The 20,663-nt window shown below is 39.4% G+C and overlaps 1 protein-coding gene across 4 annotated transcripts in view; it reads right to left on the reverse strand.

Moving 5' to 3' along the window:
- The window catches only part of spag9b (sperm associated antigen 9b), a 58,087-nt gene that overhangs the window by 22,378 nt on the left and 15,046 nt on the right, over nucleotides 1-20,663 (reverse strand). For 3 of the 4 annotated variants that reach the window (XM_046853558.1, XM_046853557.1, XM_046853556.1), the window contains exons 2-5: nucleotides 19,735-19,855; nucleotides 15,660-15,730; nucleotides 14,687-14,781; nucleotides 7,107-7,257 (exon numbers count right to left, since the gene is read on the reverse strand). In XM_046853558.1, coding sequence (XP_046709514.1) covers nucleotides 7,107-7,257; nucleotides 14,687-14,781; nucleotides 15,660-15,730; nucleotides 19,735-19,855 — 438 coding nt within the window. Of the gene's footprint in view, nucleotides 1-7,106; nucleotides 7,258-9,214; nucleotides 9,701-14,686; nucleotides 14,782-15,659; nucleotides 15,731-19,734; nucleotides 19,856-20,663 lie in introns of those variants that run through there. The other variant, XM_046853560.1, reaches the window with a different exon arrangement.

Consider the following 20,663-nt stretch of genomic DNA (forward strand, 5'->3'; position numbering starts at 1 on the left):
TTATGTACAGGTGATATTTCAGGTTTATTCTTTATAATCAAGTTATTTATTACATTTAAAACATATTTCAGGAATTCTGTTTTCACTTTGTCATTATGAGATACTGAGTGCAGATTAATGAGAAAAAGAAAACCTTTTTAAACGATGGCTGCAACATAACTAAATTGGAAAAAAAAGTTTCAAAGTTCATCATTAAATATATTTGTCATTGAATATATATATACATTCTCTTTGATATCTATTCTTTTCATATACCATTCGACTCCTCAATACAAAAGGACAGGACACATACATGCACACTTAAATTAACACCAGTGAAACCTTTTGCACAAATAACAGCTGCTACAACATTTATTATTAAACAGACAATTCTTTGCACTGACACACATACATTTGCACTGGACAGTGCTAGAGGTCGACCGATAGCTTGGATTGTACTTGCCAATAAACGATTAAATCAACCGCTTTTTTTTTTAATAGATACTGGATGAAAAGATTTTTATATATACATAGCACGTCATGTAAAATAGTAAAATAAAAAAAAAAAAAATTACAATTTAAAAACAGTACTTAATCATTCAAAAAGTGCAAGAATAAATAAATATGAATATATTCATTAATATATTATAAATAAGAAATATAATTTAGCGCTCTCCGTGCAGCGCGCAGTCTCCCGTGCAAAACCAAACAGCCCATGGCGTCAATGATTCGCCCCTAGAGGCCGCTTTTGTAATGACAGCAACCCGGAAGCTGGAAAAAGTGTGTAACACAACCCGGAAAAACTATCGGTATGTATTTTTGCAGATAGCCGTTAGATCCAGCAATAAACTAGTCAGTGCTGCACTATTAATGTGTTTATCAGCTAATTGTATTTTGCTGCCTTGCTCAAGGGCCCAACAGAGGCAACTTAACAGTGCTAGAGCTTGAACCTTCAAACTTTTGATCGTTAACCCATAGCCTTAATTGAAGCTAACTTTTAACCCAAACATAACTGTTTTTGTGGGGGAAAATAAGGTCTAAAAAAAAAAAAAAAAAAAGGAGTAAATGTTTTTCCTCCGTAAAGTAAACACAAAATCAAAAGCATTAAGAACATGGCATGAGCACTAAATAAAGCGTTTGATAATCAACTACTAATTAATAATATCCTATGAGCTACAGATTTTCTTCCAGTCTGTCAGACCACATATATACAGTGCACCCCTCACATTTCAGCAACCGTTTGAGTATATCTTCTTGAGGAACAATACAATAGAAATTAAACCTAGATATATATTAGTCAATGTGCAGCTTGTGTAGCAGTACAGATTTACTGTCCTCAGAAAATAAAAACATACAGCCGTTATTGTCTGAATAACTGGCAACAAAACTAAGTACACCCTAACTGATAACAGCTGGATGTCGTGTAACTATGCAAAGCCACATGTCATTTTCATCAAGTTCATGTTTTTGTTTGCTTGACAGAACCATACAAATGTGTGTATTTTGTATTAGAGAAGTTAACATTTGGTACTTTAAGTACAAGTCTCTCATACTGAACACTGGATGTTCAACATGGCACCTCATAGCAAAGACTCTGCGGATTTGAGAATTAGAATTGTTGCTCTCCACAACGAAGCCTCAGCTATAAGAAAATCAGTAACACCCTGAAACTGAGTTACAGTACAGTGTTCGGGGTCATACAGAGGTTTTCCAAAACGGGTTCCTCTCAGAACTGACCTCGCAAGGGTCCATCAAAGAAGTAGAGTCTTCGTGACATGAGTCAGGTGCAGAAGCTGCTTCAAAAAACAGACACAAGTTCACGGAACGTTCACTTGTCAGCTACAAACGGTCTGCAGGCCGTCGTACCAGAAGGAAGTCTCTTCTGAAACTGGCTAACAAGAAAGCCTGCAAACTGTTTGCTGAAGACAACCTGTCCAAGAGCATGAAATACTGGAAACATGTCCTGTGGCAAGATGAACTTGTTTGGCTCAAATGATGTCCAGGATGTGTGGCGACACCCTAAAGAAGTACAGAAAAATTATGTTTTGCCTACACTCAAGCATGGTGGTGGTAGCATCTGGGGGTACCATTTTTATTCATTGCTTGAAACATTGATTCCAACATGTACTGTGACATTCTGAAGCAGATCACGATGCCCTCCCTGGGCCAAACGGCAGTTTTCCAACATAATAATGACTGAGGAAACTGAAGGTGAAGGTGATGGAGTGGCCAATTATGTCTCCATACCTGATCCTTATTGAGCACCTATGGGGCTCCTCAAGCAGAAGGTGGAGAAGTGTCATGTGTCTAACATCCAGGAGCTCTGTGATGTCATTATGGAGGAGTGGAAGTGGATCCCAGCAACAACCTGTGCAGCTCTGGTGAATTCCATACCCAGGAGGATTATAGCAGCGCTACGTAACGATGGTGCTCTCACAAAAGATTGACACTTTTTGGTTGCCAGGTATTTTGGCTGTATGTTGAGCTATTTTTAGAGGACAGTAAATCTATACTGCTATATAAGCTGCACATTAACTAAAATATATCCAATTTTCATTTCTATAGTGTTGTCATTTGAAAACATAAATGTGAGCGGTGTACTTACTTTTGTGTATATACACACGACTACTTGATTCACATTTGCCTACATGAACCAGAAAACACTGCGCATGTGAAAGCAACCTTGGAGACACCGAACACTTTATAAATGATCTGCAGACTTTCATGCATTATTAATCGTTTAATACGCTGAAGCAGTGGAACACCTTGTCCTTAAGCAGCAAGGATGCTTTATTAAAAATAAAAAGATTTTGTACAGAAACAGACCCCATCTGAATGCTTTTTAATGAGCATGTAGCTAATTAAAACTGATTTGCTAAGCAGTGAGTAATAACATTCGTGATGCACCACACAGCAGCTTGAATGCTCAAGTGTCTTCCTTTCTCCTCTTTCAAGTCTCACACATATAAAAGAGATGCCTGATGGGAGGTCAGCGGCTGTTTGCAACGTGCGATCATACCCTTTCTTGTTCCCATGGCAGCGCGGGTTTACCGTAGCAAAGCCTGGTGCTTATTTTGCTTGGTGTAAAAGAAAAAAAAAAAAGAAAGAAAGAAAAAAAAACGCTTGGTAATATTATGGTTTATTATGTATTTTACTTCTTTCATACTCGCCGTGTGGGAGACACAAACAGGCCGCCTTGCGTGGGAGACGTTAAATGTGCGAGAAATGTCGAGTCATAGGGGTCACAAAGGACAGCCTGTGTCTCCTCAGCAGGAGGCGTAGCAACATGAACGCTCTTTTGTGTTACTGGACCTGAGGTGAAAATTAAAACAGCTGAGAAATCGAATTGGCGATTAAGAATGAACTGGTAGTTGGCGATAAATCCCAGGATGCAAGTGGAATAAAATGCTGGGAGCATTTCCCTTCCGTCAAACGTCACATTTGCATTAGTCCAAAAACACTATATGCACGAAAGTATTGGGACGCCTGACTTTTCCAGTCGTGTTTTTGTGTTCACTAGAATTACATTTTCCCTTTACTTGAACTTGGAGACCCAAACCTGTTCCAGCAGGACCATGCTCCTCTGCAGAAAACCAGCTCCATGAACATATGCTTTACATAGATTGGAGTGGAAGATCTCCTGCTATACAAGACGAATTAAAACCTACAGTAGTACTTGACTTTACTAACCGTGGCTGAATGAGCACAAATCTCCATGTTGGAACGTCTTCCCAGATAATTGAAGGTTATTATAACAGTAAATGATGACTAAATGTGGAATAAGATGTTCAAAAAGCACCCACCAATCTTACAGTCTGATGTCCACAAAAACAAGATATTAAAACAAGCTACACTTTTACAAAAGAAATAAAAGGGTGAAAAACGTTATACTTCCATTAAAGCCTCATCTTTTATCACATTAGGAATCAGTAATAGTCAGTCTGCCACTGAAAGCATCATTGGCTTTGCTTTTGCTTCAGGAGCTAAAATCCAATCTCCACATCAGCACGTTTCACCAAGTGTATCGGTTGCGAAGTCCGAAACCTCAAGGTCAGTCCATGCAAGATAGTACAGAGCAGAATTGTAGCATAAATGCTCTACAGCCAAAGGTATATAAACTAGGGCTGTCAAATTCACTTCTACGCCACTTTCTTAACGCCCGAGTGATGCAGAGAGAATTTCCGTTTGACCATTTTTAATCAAAATATAAATTATTTACTCGGATTAATATATAAAAAAATAATAATTTTTTAACTCTAAACATTTCTTTTACTGATGCACATGTTGATTAGAGTATTAAAAACTTGAAAAGTATTAATTTAAGGTACATTAAGAACAGATAAAAATGTGCGATTAAGTGGCGATTAATCACGAGTTAACTCGTTGTAATCATGCGATTAATCGCGATGAAATATTGAAATCAATTGACAGCCCTAATATAAACACTTGATTATTACTACAACAACAAAATTGCTGTAATCAGTAATCGAAAGCTTTTTTCGGATTACAGTTTCACTTCACTGGAACCAAAAAACCCAAACCTGCTCCAGTTTTATCACATTTTGGGAAGATACACTTGAAAAACAACTAATCTCATTTATACAACTGAGCAGCTGTGGGGTTAAGGGCCTCGCAGGGGGCCCAGAGTGGCAGCTTGGTGTGGCGGGGATTTGAATCTTTCGGATCCAAAGTTTAATGCCAAAACCACTAATCTACCGTCTCCCTTTAGTAGACTGCTGTCGGTTTCTTCTCTACAAAAGCCAAAGGATTCGACCATTTCTGTCCACACAGGCTGCTCAGGTGCTTTCTCAGTCTCTTGTCATTTCGAAACGGGACTACTGCAAGGGCTGTGTGACTTGTTCAACCTGCCCAAGTTCTCCCACACCACCCCACACTGCTCCCTCCACTGGCTTCCATTAGCTGCATGTATCAGATTCAAAACACTGATGCTTGCCAAAAATGGAAGCGTCACTCCTCACACCGCACTACGCTGCCTGAAATCCTCCAGCACTGCTCGACTGGTACCACCTTCACTCAGGGTAAGAGGTAACTATACTTTAAGGCTCTTCTCTGTTCTGGCACCGAGGAGGTAACAGTGGAGTCCCGGGCGATGGGTAAAGACCCGCCTCTTTCTGAAACACTTTAACTAACTCTTTTCCAGGTTTGCTTTGTTTAAAAAAAATAACTCTAAACAGAGTTGTAGGCTGATATATTTTAAGTTTGTAATCTAGCGTACCAGTGTAGATTTATTTATTGATAGAGACATCGCTCTGGACAAGGGCATCTGCTGAATGCCTTTATTGGAAATGGAAATGCTGCTCCTACTATGTCTATTACTAGCACTATTCACATTTACAGTATTTGGCAGATTCTCTTATCGGAGGTGGAAAGAGCATGAAATATTCCACTTAAATAAAAGTACTGTTACTTCAATAAAATTCTACTTAAGTGCAAGTACAGTTACTGGTCTAAAATGGCATAAATGTAATCTGAAATTGTGTCCATTGTATATACTAACTTGCATATTTTAGTGTGTGGATGGATGGATGGATGGATAGATGGATGGATGAAATATCGTATAATATGGTTATACTCAGAGCTCTATAACAGGCCACTCACGATCTTCCACTCCAACCCATGTAAAGCAAATGTTAATAGATCTGGGTTTGTGCACAGGTGCATTGTCATGCTGGAACAGGATTGGGCCTCCTAGTTCAAGTGAAGGGAAAATGTAGTGCTACCACATCCAAAGACTCCCTATACAATTGCGTTCCTCCAATATTAGGGTAGAACCACATACGGCTGGAAAAGTCAAGTGTCCTGATAAGTTTGTCCATATAAGCTACAATACATAAGATCATAAGATCTCTCCATGTTCCACTGCTTCTATCATATATCAATATTTAACTTTATAACTGTGTATAAAAGCCTGTGCTGTTGCAGATATATAATTAAAGGGACCATTCTTCTAGTTAAAAAAGTTATTTCCATTGTAGCTGTAATAATCCTGACTACATCAATAATAATAGTGCGATGCAAAAAATTTATATAAAATATAAATGGTTTTTTTCTATATATATATATATATATATATATATATATATATATATATATATATATATATATATATATATATATATATATATAAATACACACACTCACAATTGTAAAAATCTTCAAGACTAATTTTATAAACACACCAACAGATGGCAGCACAAGGCTGCACGCACAGTCACAGGAAGCACCAAACTTCATAAGTCAGCATGACAAAAGACATCGTCCTGTACACGGTCTACGTCCACGTGCGTTACCACGTCTGCTATTCTAACTACGTGCGCACCTCTCACCGAGCTCTCCCTCGCTTCTCGCCGGAAACAACGTGATCTCACTTTCGCACCCCCCACCGACTCGCCAGATTTGGCTCCTACGGACTTCACCCTCTTACCAAAGATGATCGTTCTCATAGCTCGCCGTAACACCGCTTGAGACGCTCCGACAAAGGAGATTCCAGGACACATTCCAGAAGTGGGTAGGAACGCTGAGAGACTATTTTGAAGGTGGTGGTGTCTAAATGTGTATAAATAAAGTTCTTGTTATAAAGTTATTGTGCATCAATAAAAGTTGGCATATAAGAAACAAGCCTGGTGTTTACTCTTCATTTCTGATTCATTTGAGCACTAGAATAAAGAGGACACCCGCAACAAAGAACTACTGCGTGCTAATTTTTGCGTCTTTGTTCACACCAGAAGCTTCGAGCGAAGCCGGAGTGAAAGACGGACACTCTGTAACCGTTCCCTTCACCCTCATTCACTCTCTGTTTAAGCATGCAGGACGCAGCATGGAAAAGCTCCAACTGAGAAAAGCCTTCCTCTTTGCTGCCACACTGCTGCTCCAGCTATTTTAATACACGCTGTGTCGGGATCCTTTAAAAAATAAAAAATAAAAAAAATAAAAAACACGAGCGCTCCGTACAGGCGATGTGGTCATCAAGTTCGATCCTGGGAGCCCTTCAGACGTTCAATACGTACTACAGCTGACAGAACCACATTTGTTAATCACATAAAAGGATATCTGTTGCAAAAGGAATAATGAATAAACAATCAATAGGAAGGAATTGTTTTGTGTACCTTGAGGCTGGTGTTGGAGTGAGGATGACTCAGGTCGTTGAACCTCCATGCATCGGTCCCTTGAGTCGCGACGTGCTCCCTCTGTGACTCGGGGGTCCTTACGTCGCCTCCCTGCAGCTGGAAGATCCCCAGAGACACGGGCCGCTCCTTTCTGTTGATACAAGGACAAACGTCAAAAGGTTATCACGTCGCCTTGTTTAGGTTTATCACAGAAAAGCAATTTCCAATGACACCCAAAGGAGTGAGTTCTAAAAAATCTGGGTTACTGATCAGAAGGTTGGGGGTTCAGTGTGCTCCAGTATCATGGCTGACTCTGAACTCTGACCCCAGTTTTCCAACATCGTTGTTATATAAGGAGAAAACATTTTACTGTGCTGAAAAATAGTACATGTGACAAATATAAAGCACATTTCTTTTTCCTTTTTTTTCCTGAATAGACAGCACTGTTGCTCAGGATCTGGCTTGTTTTTTTCTCTTCATTCAACTATACTTCCACAGCTCCCTTCGCTCATGCTGCACGCAGGTTGCCACGGTGACGTGTGGAGCACTATTCAATGTGTCTGAATCCCAACATGCTGACTGCTCATTCTGGGAAACTGCATCCCAACCAGGACTACACACACACACACACACACACACACACACACACACACACACACACACACACACACACACACACACACACACACACACACACCCAGCTCAAACTATAATAAACAAAAAACATTGCCAGTACCGGAAAAATTAGTATGGAACTTTCTAATATAATCAAAATTTTCTCTATTTAGCTTCTGTGGTCGATTGAAATACGCAAAAGATCATATAGTATTATAAATTATAGGTCGACCGATTCATCGATCGATTGCTGTAACTGTCAGAAAAATACTGACACCACGGAGATTTTTCCGGGTAGCAGGTGCTAAAAAGTTCCGCTATCATTACGAGAGCGGCCCCTAGGGGCGAATCACTGGTGCCACATTGTTTATAATTTATTTATTTTGTTATTTATATAATTATATTCATTAATATAATTAGTATGTTTACATCAATCACTTTATTGATCAAATTTTTATGATTCAATTACTGTTTTTGGATTTTTATAATAAAAGGTCAGCACTATTTTACACAGAGTGCTATGTCTGTCTGTTTTATCCAGTATACATTTTGGGGGAAAAAAAAACTATGATAGAACTATAGCTAGCGAACCGAGCTTTCAGTGTCGGTCAACCTCTGGCATAAATCGAAGCCGAACGCAGGAACGAACCTCGTAGACGCGGACAACTCGTATAAAATTGTGTAAACATGGATACGTCTGATTAAGTGTTACATAAAAGTGCACGGCGTGGCTTATGTAAACAGCCTGTCCGAACTTGTTTGTGTCGATAACATTGCTGATGGTTGATTCTCACGTGACCGCTGTTATCCATACAAAGGGTACAAAGTTGAAAAGAACTACCAGGTCTGAGTGATGTGTTCCAAAGTTTACTGATCTGGAGACAACAATGCACTGAACTACTCTGCATTATGACTTAAAAGCTGTCGGTTCTTCTTTTGATCCCAGGCTGTCATATTGCTCAATCTTAAAATACAATGGCATACGTAGGCAACAAACTTGACTGCACTGTGACACCAGAATATCATGCATTGCGTGTTATATATATATATATATATATATATATATATAAATAAAAAACAGTGTGCTGGGAAACAAAGAGGAAAACTGAAAAGCTCCCATGGGGAAACAATAACAAGCAGGGAGATATGGGCATTGGAGGGTGAGATGTGGTCAACCCTTTCCTCTAACTTATAGAGGAAAACATTATAGTGGTGTTTATCTACAAAACCAGACATATACATGTGTACATACATACAAACATATACACTATAGATTGATATAAAGTACATAAATTACAATTAAATAAACAGGAAAAGAGCAACAAAGAATAAATAAACATTTAAGAGCCATTCCCAGCTTGTAACAACCTGCAAAAGTGAACTATAGTAACATTAGAACCAGATCAATTCCAGCTATAACAATGATATGAATCAGGCTGATGTATAAAACTATATCCCCTTGTGACGGAGCAGCCTTGGTTCCTTGTGCGTACCTGCTGTTTCTGGGAAGAGTGATGGCGGGCAGGCCATTAGAAACGGAGTAATGCACTAGCAGCAGCACTGAGAGCGAGACCAGCACGGCCGAGTTGATGACCACGGCCCCCCCGACAAAGCCAAACACAAACAGGAGCATGCAGCCGGGACTCATGTTCTTGACCGCAGGTTATGGGCCTCCCAACACCCCCTGAGCCACCAAAACAATCCCATCAGCATCAGCTGGCGATACACGTCCGTCTACACGCCGGTGTGTGTGTGTGTGTGCGCACACGTGTATGTGTGTCGCTCTGCAGCCTCTCAGTGCTGTGACATCATCGCCCTGACACACACACACACAAACAGTGCTAAGCGAAAAGCGGCTTTGCAGCAGCTGCTCCTGCAGTTTCCTCTTTTTTGTCCCTGCACTGTGTCTCCTCCTGAAGGATTCTAACGGCAGCTCGGTGCTTAGAGCTTCTCCTCGCGCATTTCACACTGCGGTAGCATCAAAACGACTCGCACGCTCTCTGCTCACTGCTCTCTGAAAAGCTATTGGCTGGGAATAAACAGAAGAGCTCTGGGAGGGGGACTGTGGGAACAGGGACTTACAAATCCTGTTCGGAGCACCGTTGTGATATTTGCATCGGTGACTTGCACACACACATGGCTCACTACCCCCAACCCCCCACCACCCAACCACCATCACACTTTCAATAACAAACTGTTTCTTGTTTTTTTTTTAAAAGGTTTTGGTACCCAAGAAACTTCTACAATGGCAGTTTTATAAACCTGATCTGTGCATTAAAACACTGGCCAGCCTACAGGGAGAGGGGAGAACTTTCCAGAATCAAAATATGTCTATTGATCCCATAGGGGAAATTGTGTGGTTGCAGTTGCTCACAGTAAAAGATCAAAGTAAAGATAAACATATAAGAAAATATAAATAAATATACATGGATCTTCAAACGGGAATCCGCGACCCCTAGGAGGTCCGCGGAGGTACTGCAAGTGGTCCACTAAATAATGTGGAATCCCAAATAAGTTTTTCTTTAAAAAAATAAAATAAAATAAATAAATAGGTATAAACATAAAAAATAAAATACTAAATAAAAAATAAATAAAAAAAATGTATTACACTAAATTCCTTTTAAAACTAAAGCTGACATTCATGTAAACTTTTAATAGTCTATCAGACAGATTTATACTTTTATTTTCCTTTTACTATATAAATAAAAGACAGCTTTGAACAACTTAATAAATTGTGATTTTTATTGCAAAATATGTTCGTTATTATGCATAAATCTTTTTGAGAGATTTAAAAATATACAGACAATTATGCATGTACAACAATTAATATTTCTAATTGTCTTCAAATAATATTACTTATAATAATATTACTAATATAATTGGGTTCTATTAATATCAGTGGCTATGTTTGACAGATTTTGTATAAGGGGGTCTCTACCCCATATCACCTAAGGGGTCCTTGACCTGAAAAACATTAAAGACCCCTGTTTAAAAGGTATATAGACAAATAGATAGAGATTTGCCATTGCATAGTACAGATACACAGCAACAAAGTGCAGTTTAGCATCTACCAGAAGTGCAAATATTAGCAATTATGCAAACTGACAAGTGCAGATAAATATTTAAGCATATATACATTCACCTTCTCCACCTCTTCTCCCTGCAACCGCACCACTCCACTGCCCTCCCTGTCATTCACACACATGTACTCTGTCTTACTCCTACTGACTTTCATTCCCCTTCTCTCCAGCGCGTACCTCCACCTCTCCAAATCACAATATCATCCGCAAACATCATAGTCCATGGAGACTCCGGTCTGACCTCGTCCATCAACCTATCCATCACCACTGCAAACAGGAAAGAGCTCAGAGCCGATCCTTGAGGCAGTCCAACCTCCACCTTAAACCAGTCTGTCGTTCCTACTGCACACTTTACTGCTGTCACACTGTCCTCATACATGTCCACCACCCTCACATACTTCTCTGACACACCTGACATCCTCATACAATACCACAACTCCTCTCTCGACACTCTGTCGTACGCTTTCTCTAAATCCACAAACACACAATGCAACTCCTTCTGACCTTCTCTATACTTCTCCATCAACATTCTTAAAGCAAATAATGCATCTGTGGTGCTCTTCCTCAGCATAAAACCATTCTGTTGCTCACAGATGGTCACCTCTTCTCTCAGCCTGGCTTTCACTACTCTTTCCCATAACTTCATGGTGTGACTAATCAACTTAATTCCCCTGTAGTTCCTGCATACGCCTTTTCCTTGGCTTTTACCACATCCCTCTTCACCTGCTGCCGCATCTCCTTGTACTCCTGCCTACTTTTCTCATCACTCTGATGTTCCCAATTCTGTTTTGCCAACCTCTTTCTCCTTATGCTGTAATGCACTTCCTCATTCCACCACCACCGTCTCTTTGTCTTCCTTTATATTTCCATATGTCACACCAAGTACCTTTCTAGCCATCTCCCTCATCATCCAGCACCTCTTCACCGTATTTCCGGTACGGAGTCAGCAGCCACAGTGACACTGTGCTAACTCTAGTTTTCGTTTGATACCCCTGGCAGTGTTGTGTACGTTTTCAACTGTAATAATAATTCGTAAAAAATTCGCTCAAAGTGCAGGGCAGTAAATGGACACACATGCAGCAAACTGAAAGCCCTGTACAGAAATGGTTTTATATGAATTATTTAAATCCCTAATTAAGGGCACTATTTAAAAGTGACCATACCAGTGCAATAATAAAAATTAAAAAACATCACTTTGTACATAATGAGAATGTGTTTAAGCGAGGGCATGAAAAAAAACCTGTGATTTGTATTACAGCCAGAAATACCATCAGAGCTTCAGTTATATAAACTTAACATGTTCCCTCATACAGCCAGATGTGTCATGGTTAAGCTCTGACCCTGTCCTACATTCCAGCAAATATGAAATGTGAAATGATTTGCATGCCATAAACTGAGACTGGTATGAGACAAAAGGCCACAAAGGTGTGCTACACTATGCTGCCAAAAGTTTGCGGACACCTGGTACGGTATGCCAATTTTTGAGCATCGCATTCCACGCTTTGTCCATATTTGCTCTTATAATTTCCTCCACTCTTCTGGGAAGATGTTCCACTAGATTTTGGACTGTGCTTCTGCAAGTTTGAGTTCATCAGCCAACAAGGGTGTTAGTAAAGTCAGGTATTGATGTAGGTGAGTTGAGGAGGTCTGAGGTTCCAGTTCATTTCAAAGGTGGTCAGTAGGGTTGAGATCATCAGAGCTCTATAGCAGGCCACTCAAAATCTTCCTTTGCAAACCATGTAATCCATAATCTTCATGGAGCTCAAAACCACATATAGCAGGAAGGGTCAGGTGTCCCAATACTTTTGTCCATAGAGTGTATTTGGGGCAGGGCTAATAACATAACAGCAAAGAAACCGAGTTCACCGCCGTGCCCGAGCAGCCCCCTTTTCCTCCTCCTTTCACACTCTCAGTTTATTATAAAGCGAGTGTGTGAGCTGCTGCACACATCATTAACATCCACCGCCAGATTTTCTCAATCCGTCGATGCCTCCCTTTTCCTCGCACTCCCTCTCCAACTATCCCACACGTGACGGGGCTGAGACGCTGCTGACCCATATTCGCCATGTCAGTGCGTCTCCAGAAACTCTGACTGTCACATGCATCACCGCAGTCTATTTATTGACACAGCAAACAAATCAGGAGATTAAATCGAAACAAAATTAGTTCTTCGTTCCTATGCTAATTACCCCCCTGGAAGAACGATTGGGCTCTCCCTGCTACAGCAGAAAGACCCAACCTACCCTGGACACCATCTGTTCGACCTTCTACCCTCGGGTAGGCACTTCAGGTCCGTCCAATCACGCATGAATGGGCTCGGGAACAGTTTTTAGCCAAAAGCCATTTGGGAACTGAATAACAAGATGCACTATAGGTGAATGCGCCGAATTATTGGCAATACACACACTTATTTTTACACACCTCACAGAATTTCTACATCAGATTTATTTATTCCAACTGCATCTGAATAAAGACTTTAAATGTGCAATACCTTAATGTTTTAGGATCACTTATACAGGTAGTCGTCGACTTACGACCTATGCAACTTACGACCATTCACTAGACGCGGCGTACGACAGTAAGAAACAAAATGGTGTAGAGATGATACAAATGGCATAAAATTAACAAAGAAAATGATTATATACAGTATACCAATAATGGAAAAAAATTATGATAAAATACTACTTTTTTTATAACATCATTTCACAGTACTGTACATATAGCCTACTCTACTTACGACCAAATCGTGTTACGACTGGTCTGTAGGAACCAATCGTGGTCGTAAGTCGACGACTACCTGTACTTATCTTTTCAATACTTTATTATTTAACATTTTTATTTTCATGCACCATACATGTTTTGCAAATCGCTATCCGTGGGTCTTTCTCAGATATACTAAAATTCTCCACACCGCAGACGTTGTTTTAGACAAGCACGTGCAGGGCGCGGTTTCTGTTTGCGTCATCACAACAAACTGTTTCGGCCGTGTTGTTTCGGTTGGCCGAATATTCGGTGCATCCCTACTTACTTACTTACTTACTTACTAACTAACTATCCATCTGTCTATCTATATATCCATCTGCCTATCCATCTGCCTTTCCACCTATTTGCCTATCCACCTATTTGCCTATCTATCCTCAATCCATCCATCTGTCCGTCTATCCATCTATCTACTTGCCTATCCATCCATCCATCCAGCCGTCTATTTATCTATCTATTCATCTATCCGTCTATCCACCTATTTGCCTATCTATCTATTTGCCCATCTATCTATCTATCTATCTATCTATCTATCTATCTATCTATCTATCTATCTATCTATCTATCTACCATCCATCCATCCGTCTATCCATCCATCTGTCTCTGTTTATCCATCTATCCACCTATTTGCCTATCTATCTATCTATCATCCATCCATCTATCCATCTGCCTATCTATCCTACATCCATCATCTATCTATCCATCCATCCATCTGTCTCTGTCTATCCATCTATCCACCTATTTGCCCATCTATCTATCCATCCATCCATCCGTCTATCCATCTATCCATCCATCTGTCTTTGTCTATCCATCTATCCACCTATTTGCCTATCTATATATTATTCTATCCTCCATCCATCCATCTATCTATCCATCCATCCATCCGTCCATCCATCCGTCTATCCATCTATTTGCCTATCTATTTGCCTATCTATCTATCTATCTATCTATCTATCTATCTATCTATCTATCTATCCATCTATATATTTATATCAGTAGAGAAGGTGAATTGAAATCATAGCAGAATTGTACCTGAAAATACACTGATATGTTTCAGAGGCACACATGAGAGGAGGGAGATAAAAGCCGATCAGTGACGAATAAGGTCAGTGAATTCGCGCTCACCTGTGTCTGCTGGAAGTGCTCGTGTCCGTGGCTTCCCCCCCTGTCTGCTGCAGCATTTTGGTGCGCTCCAAATGCTCCATGTAACTGTGGATCATCTGCAAAAAGACAAAATGATGATCAAGCCTGGTTTGGATTGGACGTGGGATGTGTGAGCGTGTGCATTCTGAATATTCACCGGGAATTACACAGTGTACCACATGGCAATATAAGAGATGAGGACATGTACGGGCACTAAAGCATGTGCACAAGGCATTAGGGGTTTGTAGGATTCACCGGTTCGCATCGGCATAAAAGTTAACGACGCGATACGCCGATTAAAAAAATTGTGCATTGGAGACAAGCTGGCGTTTGTATCGCAACGTAGCATTTTTTAACCTATTTGCATCGGTATATTTATATAAAATTATTAGTGGATGCGCTACTCATTTATCATTCAAAAAGTGACCATGTGACCAATATTTGCTATGTAGATTGATTTCTCCTCGGTTAACCGTTTCTCACTGCTGCTACGTGAACATGACGTATCACAGCATCACGGAGACCGAGGCGTGTCCAGAGAGTCACGGAGAATACAGATTAACATGGCAGAGGTAGAGCTGCATCTAAATAGAAATAAAAGTGAACTATCTGTACTGTATTGAACTGCATAGCATCCTATTTTTTCCACTTAATTGAATTGTGTTGAATCGGATCGCACTGCATCGTATCAGGGCGGAATCCAATCACACGGCATGGGTAGCGGCTTCATATGTATCTTTAACCTATCGTAGGTTAGGCATCGGCCTCAGTCACGGAGATGCACATCCCTAATACAAGGCACTAATGATTGTTTTATAGAACTGTATTACATTTATCAGCTTCAACATTATAGACAAATATTTCCTTCAAACCTAATCATCACACGTACAATAAAAATCTTAAAAATGACACACACACACACACACACACACACACACACACACACACTCCTCACCTCTGTGTGCCGATGATGGAGGGCATTGTACTCTTTCTTTAGTTCCGATTCCCGTTCCTCCAACCTGCCGACTAAACGACAGAGACGTTCTCCATTAGTCACCAATTAAACACCTTTTATTATCTATTAGACAATGTTAGGAATTTAAATACACTAAATAGAAAAGAAAAAAAACGTGTGGACACCTGACCATGATCTTTGTATGTGCTTTTTTTATTTATTTATTTTTATTTTTTAGGTCCCGTTCCACATTTAATACAGATTTCCTGTTAAAATAGCATCCATTCTTCTGAGACGAATTCCACTAGACCCCTGAATGTGCCACAGGGGTGTTAGTAAGACCGTTATGATTATTAAATATCCGAACAATCGCAATTGTTTGGCATAACCGTGGTCGTTTTGTCCGACCGCAATTATTAGCCACAAGGGGGCGCTTGTAGCACCTGCAGCACCCTACTTGTCCATGTTGACATGCCAGTGTTTCTTTACTGTAATCTACCAAGTCATTAAGGAGCAGAAGCAGCCTTGTTCGGATGCGTTACATTTATGGCCTGTTCTGTTGAGGTCCTAGTTGTTATTGTTTTGTTATTTACTGAATTTCTTTATTCAGAAAATGTGAATATGGTTTGATTTGGAATCTACAGTCTTTTCTTATGGTCACTTTATTGTGATGATTTGTTATGTACATAATTTTCATATTTCTGAAAGATACAGTAAACAGTATTATTCACCAATCAGCCAACAAATTGTCATAATCGCAATTAATCGTTACCCACAATTCAGGTACTGATGTAAGTGAGGAGGTCTGGGGGGCGTTCAGTAGGTTTAAAGTCAGAGCTCTAAGGCAGGCCACTCAAGATCTTCTACTCCAGTTCATGTAAACCAGGATTTTGGAGATGGAGATTGAGATTGCTTTGGGTACAGGGACATGGTCATGCCAGAACAGGTTTGGGTCTCCTTGTCACTTTTCCAAAAGCCAGCTCCATAAAGCAGTAGCTTCATGCTACCCTTTCCAAAAACATCCTATGTGGATAACAGTTTGGGATAAGGATGGAAAAGTCAGGTGTCTCAATACCTTTGTACTTGAAAAGGATTTATGAGGAGTGAATCTAAATCCAACCTTGAATTTGGGATTAAAATGCAATAACGATAATCGGCCACAAGAGGTCAGCACAATACAATTCACAAAGAAGGAAGTTCAAGCAGACATCAGGATAGAAATAAAGGTCAAAAGGACAAAAGGCATATCGCAATAATATACTGGAAGCGCCGTTGTACGGTGTGGGAAGTTACAGCACAACACGGGCCAGAATCTGATACTGGAAGCTTTAAATCATGTCATATAAATCATGAGCTTTAAGCTTTATATGATTAGTACAAACCTGACAAGTACATGTACAGTCCATATAACACAAGTGACATTCGTATTCGTATGAAAAAAACATTACAATTATTCAAAACAATTCACAAACTCGTCTATTTAAGCAACTTACAAATGACATAACTGATGATTATTCCTACAAGTAAACGTTTAAAAAATAAATAAATAAATAAACCACTATTTGACAGAAAAATGCATCAGCAAAAAGTCAGGTGTCCCAATACTTTTATCCATAAAGTGTATTAGGGTTTGACGTGATCACTGCTTTCTACATGTACGTCAAGTTCTTCGGGAACTCCCCTTTCCGTGTCTTTTCTCATATATAGAATGTGCGACGGTTTTTACGTGGGAATGTGCCGCAAAACACTGGCATGGAAAATGAAACGCAACTGGCTTATTTTAGCAATTTAATTAGACAGTTCTTGTAAAACACGTGACTCGTTCATTCATCGACATTTGATCACATGCCATCCATTTTTTTTCGTCTTTTTTTAAAAGCCGTGTTATGAGGAAGCGATGAGTGATTTACATAAAACAAGCAAAGTGACTTGAATAGAAATGGATAGAAATGAATGGAAAGACAGAAGAGCAGATGGGAAGCTGGCAAGAAAGAAATACACTATACTGTGAATCAACCTTAAATTACACACACACACAAAAAACCGTGTATCTTCACTCCACACACGTCCCAAGTGGCTTCATAAAAGACAAGCGAGTTCAAACTACTGGAACTCAGACGGTGCACTGTGGTTTTACGGTGTCCCAAACCTGTTCCAATGAAGAAATGCTTTACATAGGTTAAAGAGGAAGGTCTCAAATAGCCTATTGGGATAAACTGGAAAGCTGAACGCACCCTAGGTCTTCTCATCACCCTAAATCAGTAGCGGAACGAACACAAATCTCCACAGGAACGCACAAAAATCTAGTGGAACATCTTCCCAGAAGAATGGAGGTAACGGTAAATGCTAAACTAAATTAAAAAAATTTTGTTGTATAATTGTTATAATCTGTGAAGCTGCTTTGAGACAATGTCCACTGTTAAAAGCGCAATAGAAATACATTTGAATTGAACTAAATATATGGTCCAGTCGATGGTCACTGTTTAGGTGGTTTTATTCTGACTCGCTTCCTCCAGCATGTGATTGTAGGTCAGGCCCTAAAGTGTCGTACACTTGGTTAAGTTAAGAACTATAAAATGAGAGAAATCATGCTTAAGGAACGTCACAACAGACTTTTCTACTTATCACAGGAGACACAAAATAAAACCTGAAGGAGCTGATAGCATTGCCTAGCTGTCATTCGGATAGAGGGGTTATATAATTACCGCCCACCTGAAGAGCGGCCTGGTAGTGAGCGTGCTCGATCGGCTGATCGTGTTGGGGAGCTCAGGCAGATACATATTATACCATTATATACTAATATATATCCAATTCTGCCCGTTCTTCACTGACTCATACATGAAGAGGAAACAAGCCACTAGAGCAGTAATTCTCAAACATTTTCAGCAGGAGGCCCCCTTTGTTCAGGGTGAATCCTTTTGTGGCCCCCAACAGGAAATGCGTGACGCAAAACATCCTCAAACATACAGTTTTACTGAAACATTTGAGACTGTACCAAAAGCTAATGAATTTGTACAATGACAAGACATCAATTCTGTTTGTAGTCTTGATTCTCTGATGATGAATATACTAAATCTTTTAAATGCTACATTTCATAAAATACACAAGTACATCAACGGCACTAAATACAATTTATTACTTATTATTTATTTAATTAGACTGATCAATGAACATGATTCATTTTGCACATTTTCATGATTCAGTACAGTTTTTTTTTTTTTTCCATTTTAAAAACTAAAACACATCCAGATTTGGAAAAATATAAATCTTTCATGGACTAGTACTGTAAACCATGGAGATGTAAAACTAGAGGTCCACCAATCCATCGGTTTTGCTGATTGATCGGCACTGAAAGTTGATCGCTGTGATTATCGGCTATCAAGAAAAATTCATACTAATAGTTTTTCCTGGTGGCGTTACACAGTATGAGAGCGGCCTCTACTGGTGCATTTTTAACAACGCATTTTCATGATTCAGTACTGATTTACTTTATTTTTCTATTAAAGTTCAGCACTATTTTACATAGGGTTTTATATATATTTTTTTAATCCAGTATCCTTTTTTTAATGCAATGAGCAAGTAACCTCACTATTAGTATCGATAATTATAGGTCGACCTCTAGTTATTAATATTGCTTAATAATTTGTTAGATTCACCCACCAACCATATGCATGTGTTAGTAAATAAGTTTAAGTGAATATTTTTAAAGACAACTGGACAGAGAAGTGTGTTTATTGCCTCCATAAAACATCTCAACTGTTTTAAGGACATAGAGCTTGTCAAAAAATTGTGTAAAGTAGAAACCATATCCGCTTCGAACTGTACATTAATTACAGCAAAAGACTGATCGCTAACAAACATTTTGGATGTTAGATATTTTCTTCAAAAAGATGTTACTGAGCAATAACTAAAAAAAAAAATTTACCTAGCAGGAAATAAACATCTTAAATAGTATCTTCTGCATTTCTGTAGCCACGTGTATTTAAAAAAAAAAAAAAAAAAAAACACAATAGACGTTGCCACCTGTGGTGTCTGAAATGGAGAAATGCAGTCGGCTGTGAAATGAAAAACTTACTCTGATCTGCGTAGTTCTTGGTCTTCAGCTCCATCTGTCTGGTTTGGCCTTCCAGCGTGGTCACTTTGCCCTGCAGCTCTTTCCTCTCCTGCTCTTGCAAGTCCTCAATCTCCATGTACCTCTAAAGCAACACAGGTCATGGGCCAGAGTTTAGTGATGAAGACATACGCTGAACACAAAACATCCAGAAATCACATACTACAGGGTTACACTGATCTGTACAGTGGAAGTATATAGTATATAAGTATATAAATGTAAAACATTCTCTGAATGACCATGTGCTTTTTGAACATCCCATTCCACATTTAGTCCCAATTTGCTGGTATAATAACCTCCACTCTTCTGGGAAGATGTTTCACTAGATTGTTTGTAGAGATTTGTGTGTTCATTCAGGTACAAGGGTGTTGGTAAAGTCAGGTGATGACTATGGTGAAGTGTGGAGGCCTGGGGGGGCAGTCAACCACAGGTGTTCATTAGGGTTGAGGTCAGAGCTCCATAAGCAGGATCTCAAGATCTTCCACTCCAACCCATCTATACCATGACTGAATGGAGCTGGATTTGTCCACAAAAGCACTGTCATGCTGGAACAGGTTTGGGTCTCCCAGTTCAAGTGAATGGAAATTTCATTATAATGTATCCATAGACATCCAATACCTTCAACTTTATGGCAACCCTTTGGAGAAGAACCACATCAGGCTGGAAAAGTCAGTTGTCAAAATACTTTTGTCCATATAGTGGTTTATATATGGTTATAGAAAAGCTGCAGTGAGTTTTGTTTACTTTTTATACAAAAGAATGCTGAATTACAAAAATAATTAAAAAATAATAAAAAAAAACTTTCATGCTAACGATTTTTTTTTTTTTTTTTTTTTTTTTTTTTTTTAAAAACAAAGGAAAAAAACGTATCTTGTGCTTTTTGCCTCCGTAAA

The sequence above is a fragment of the Silurus meridionalis genome, chromosome 7, assembly GCF_014805685.1.
Source record: "Silurus meridionalis isolate SWU-2019-XX chromosome 7, ASM1480568v1, whole genome shotgun sequence".
Classification (NCBI taxonomy): Eukaryota; Metazoa; Chordata; class Actinopteri; order Siluriformes; family Siluridae; genus Silurus; species Silurus meridionalis.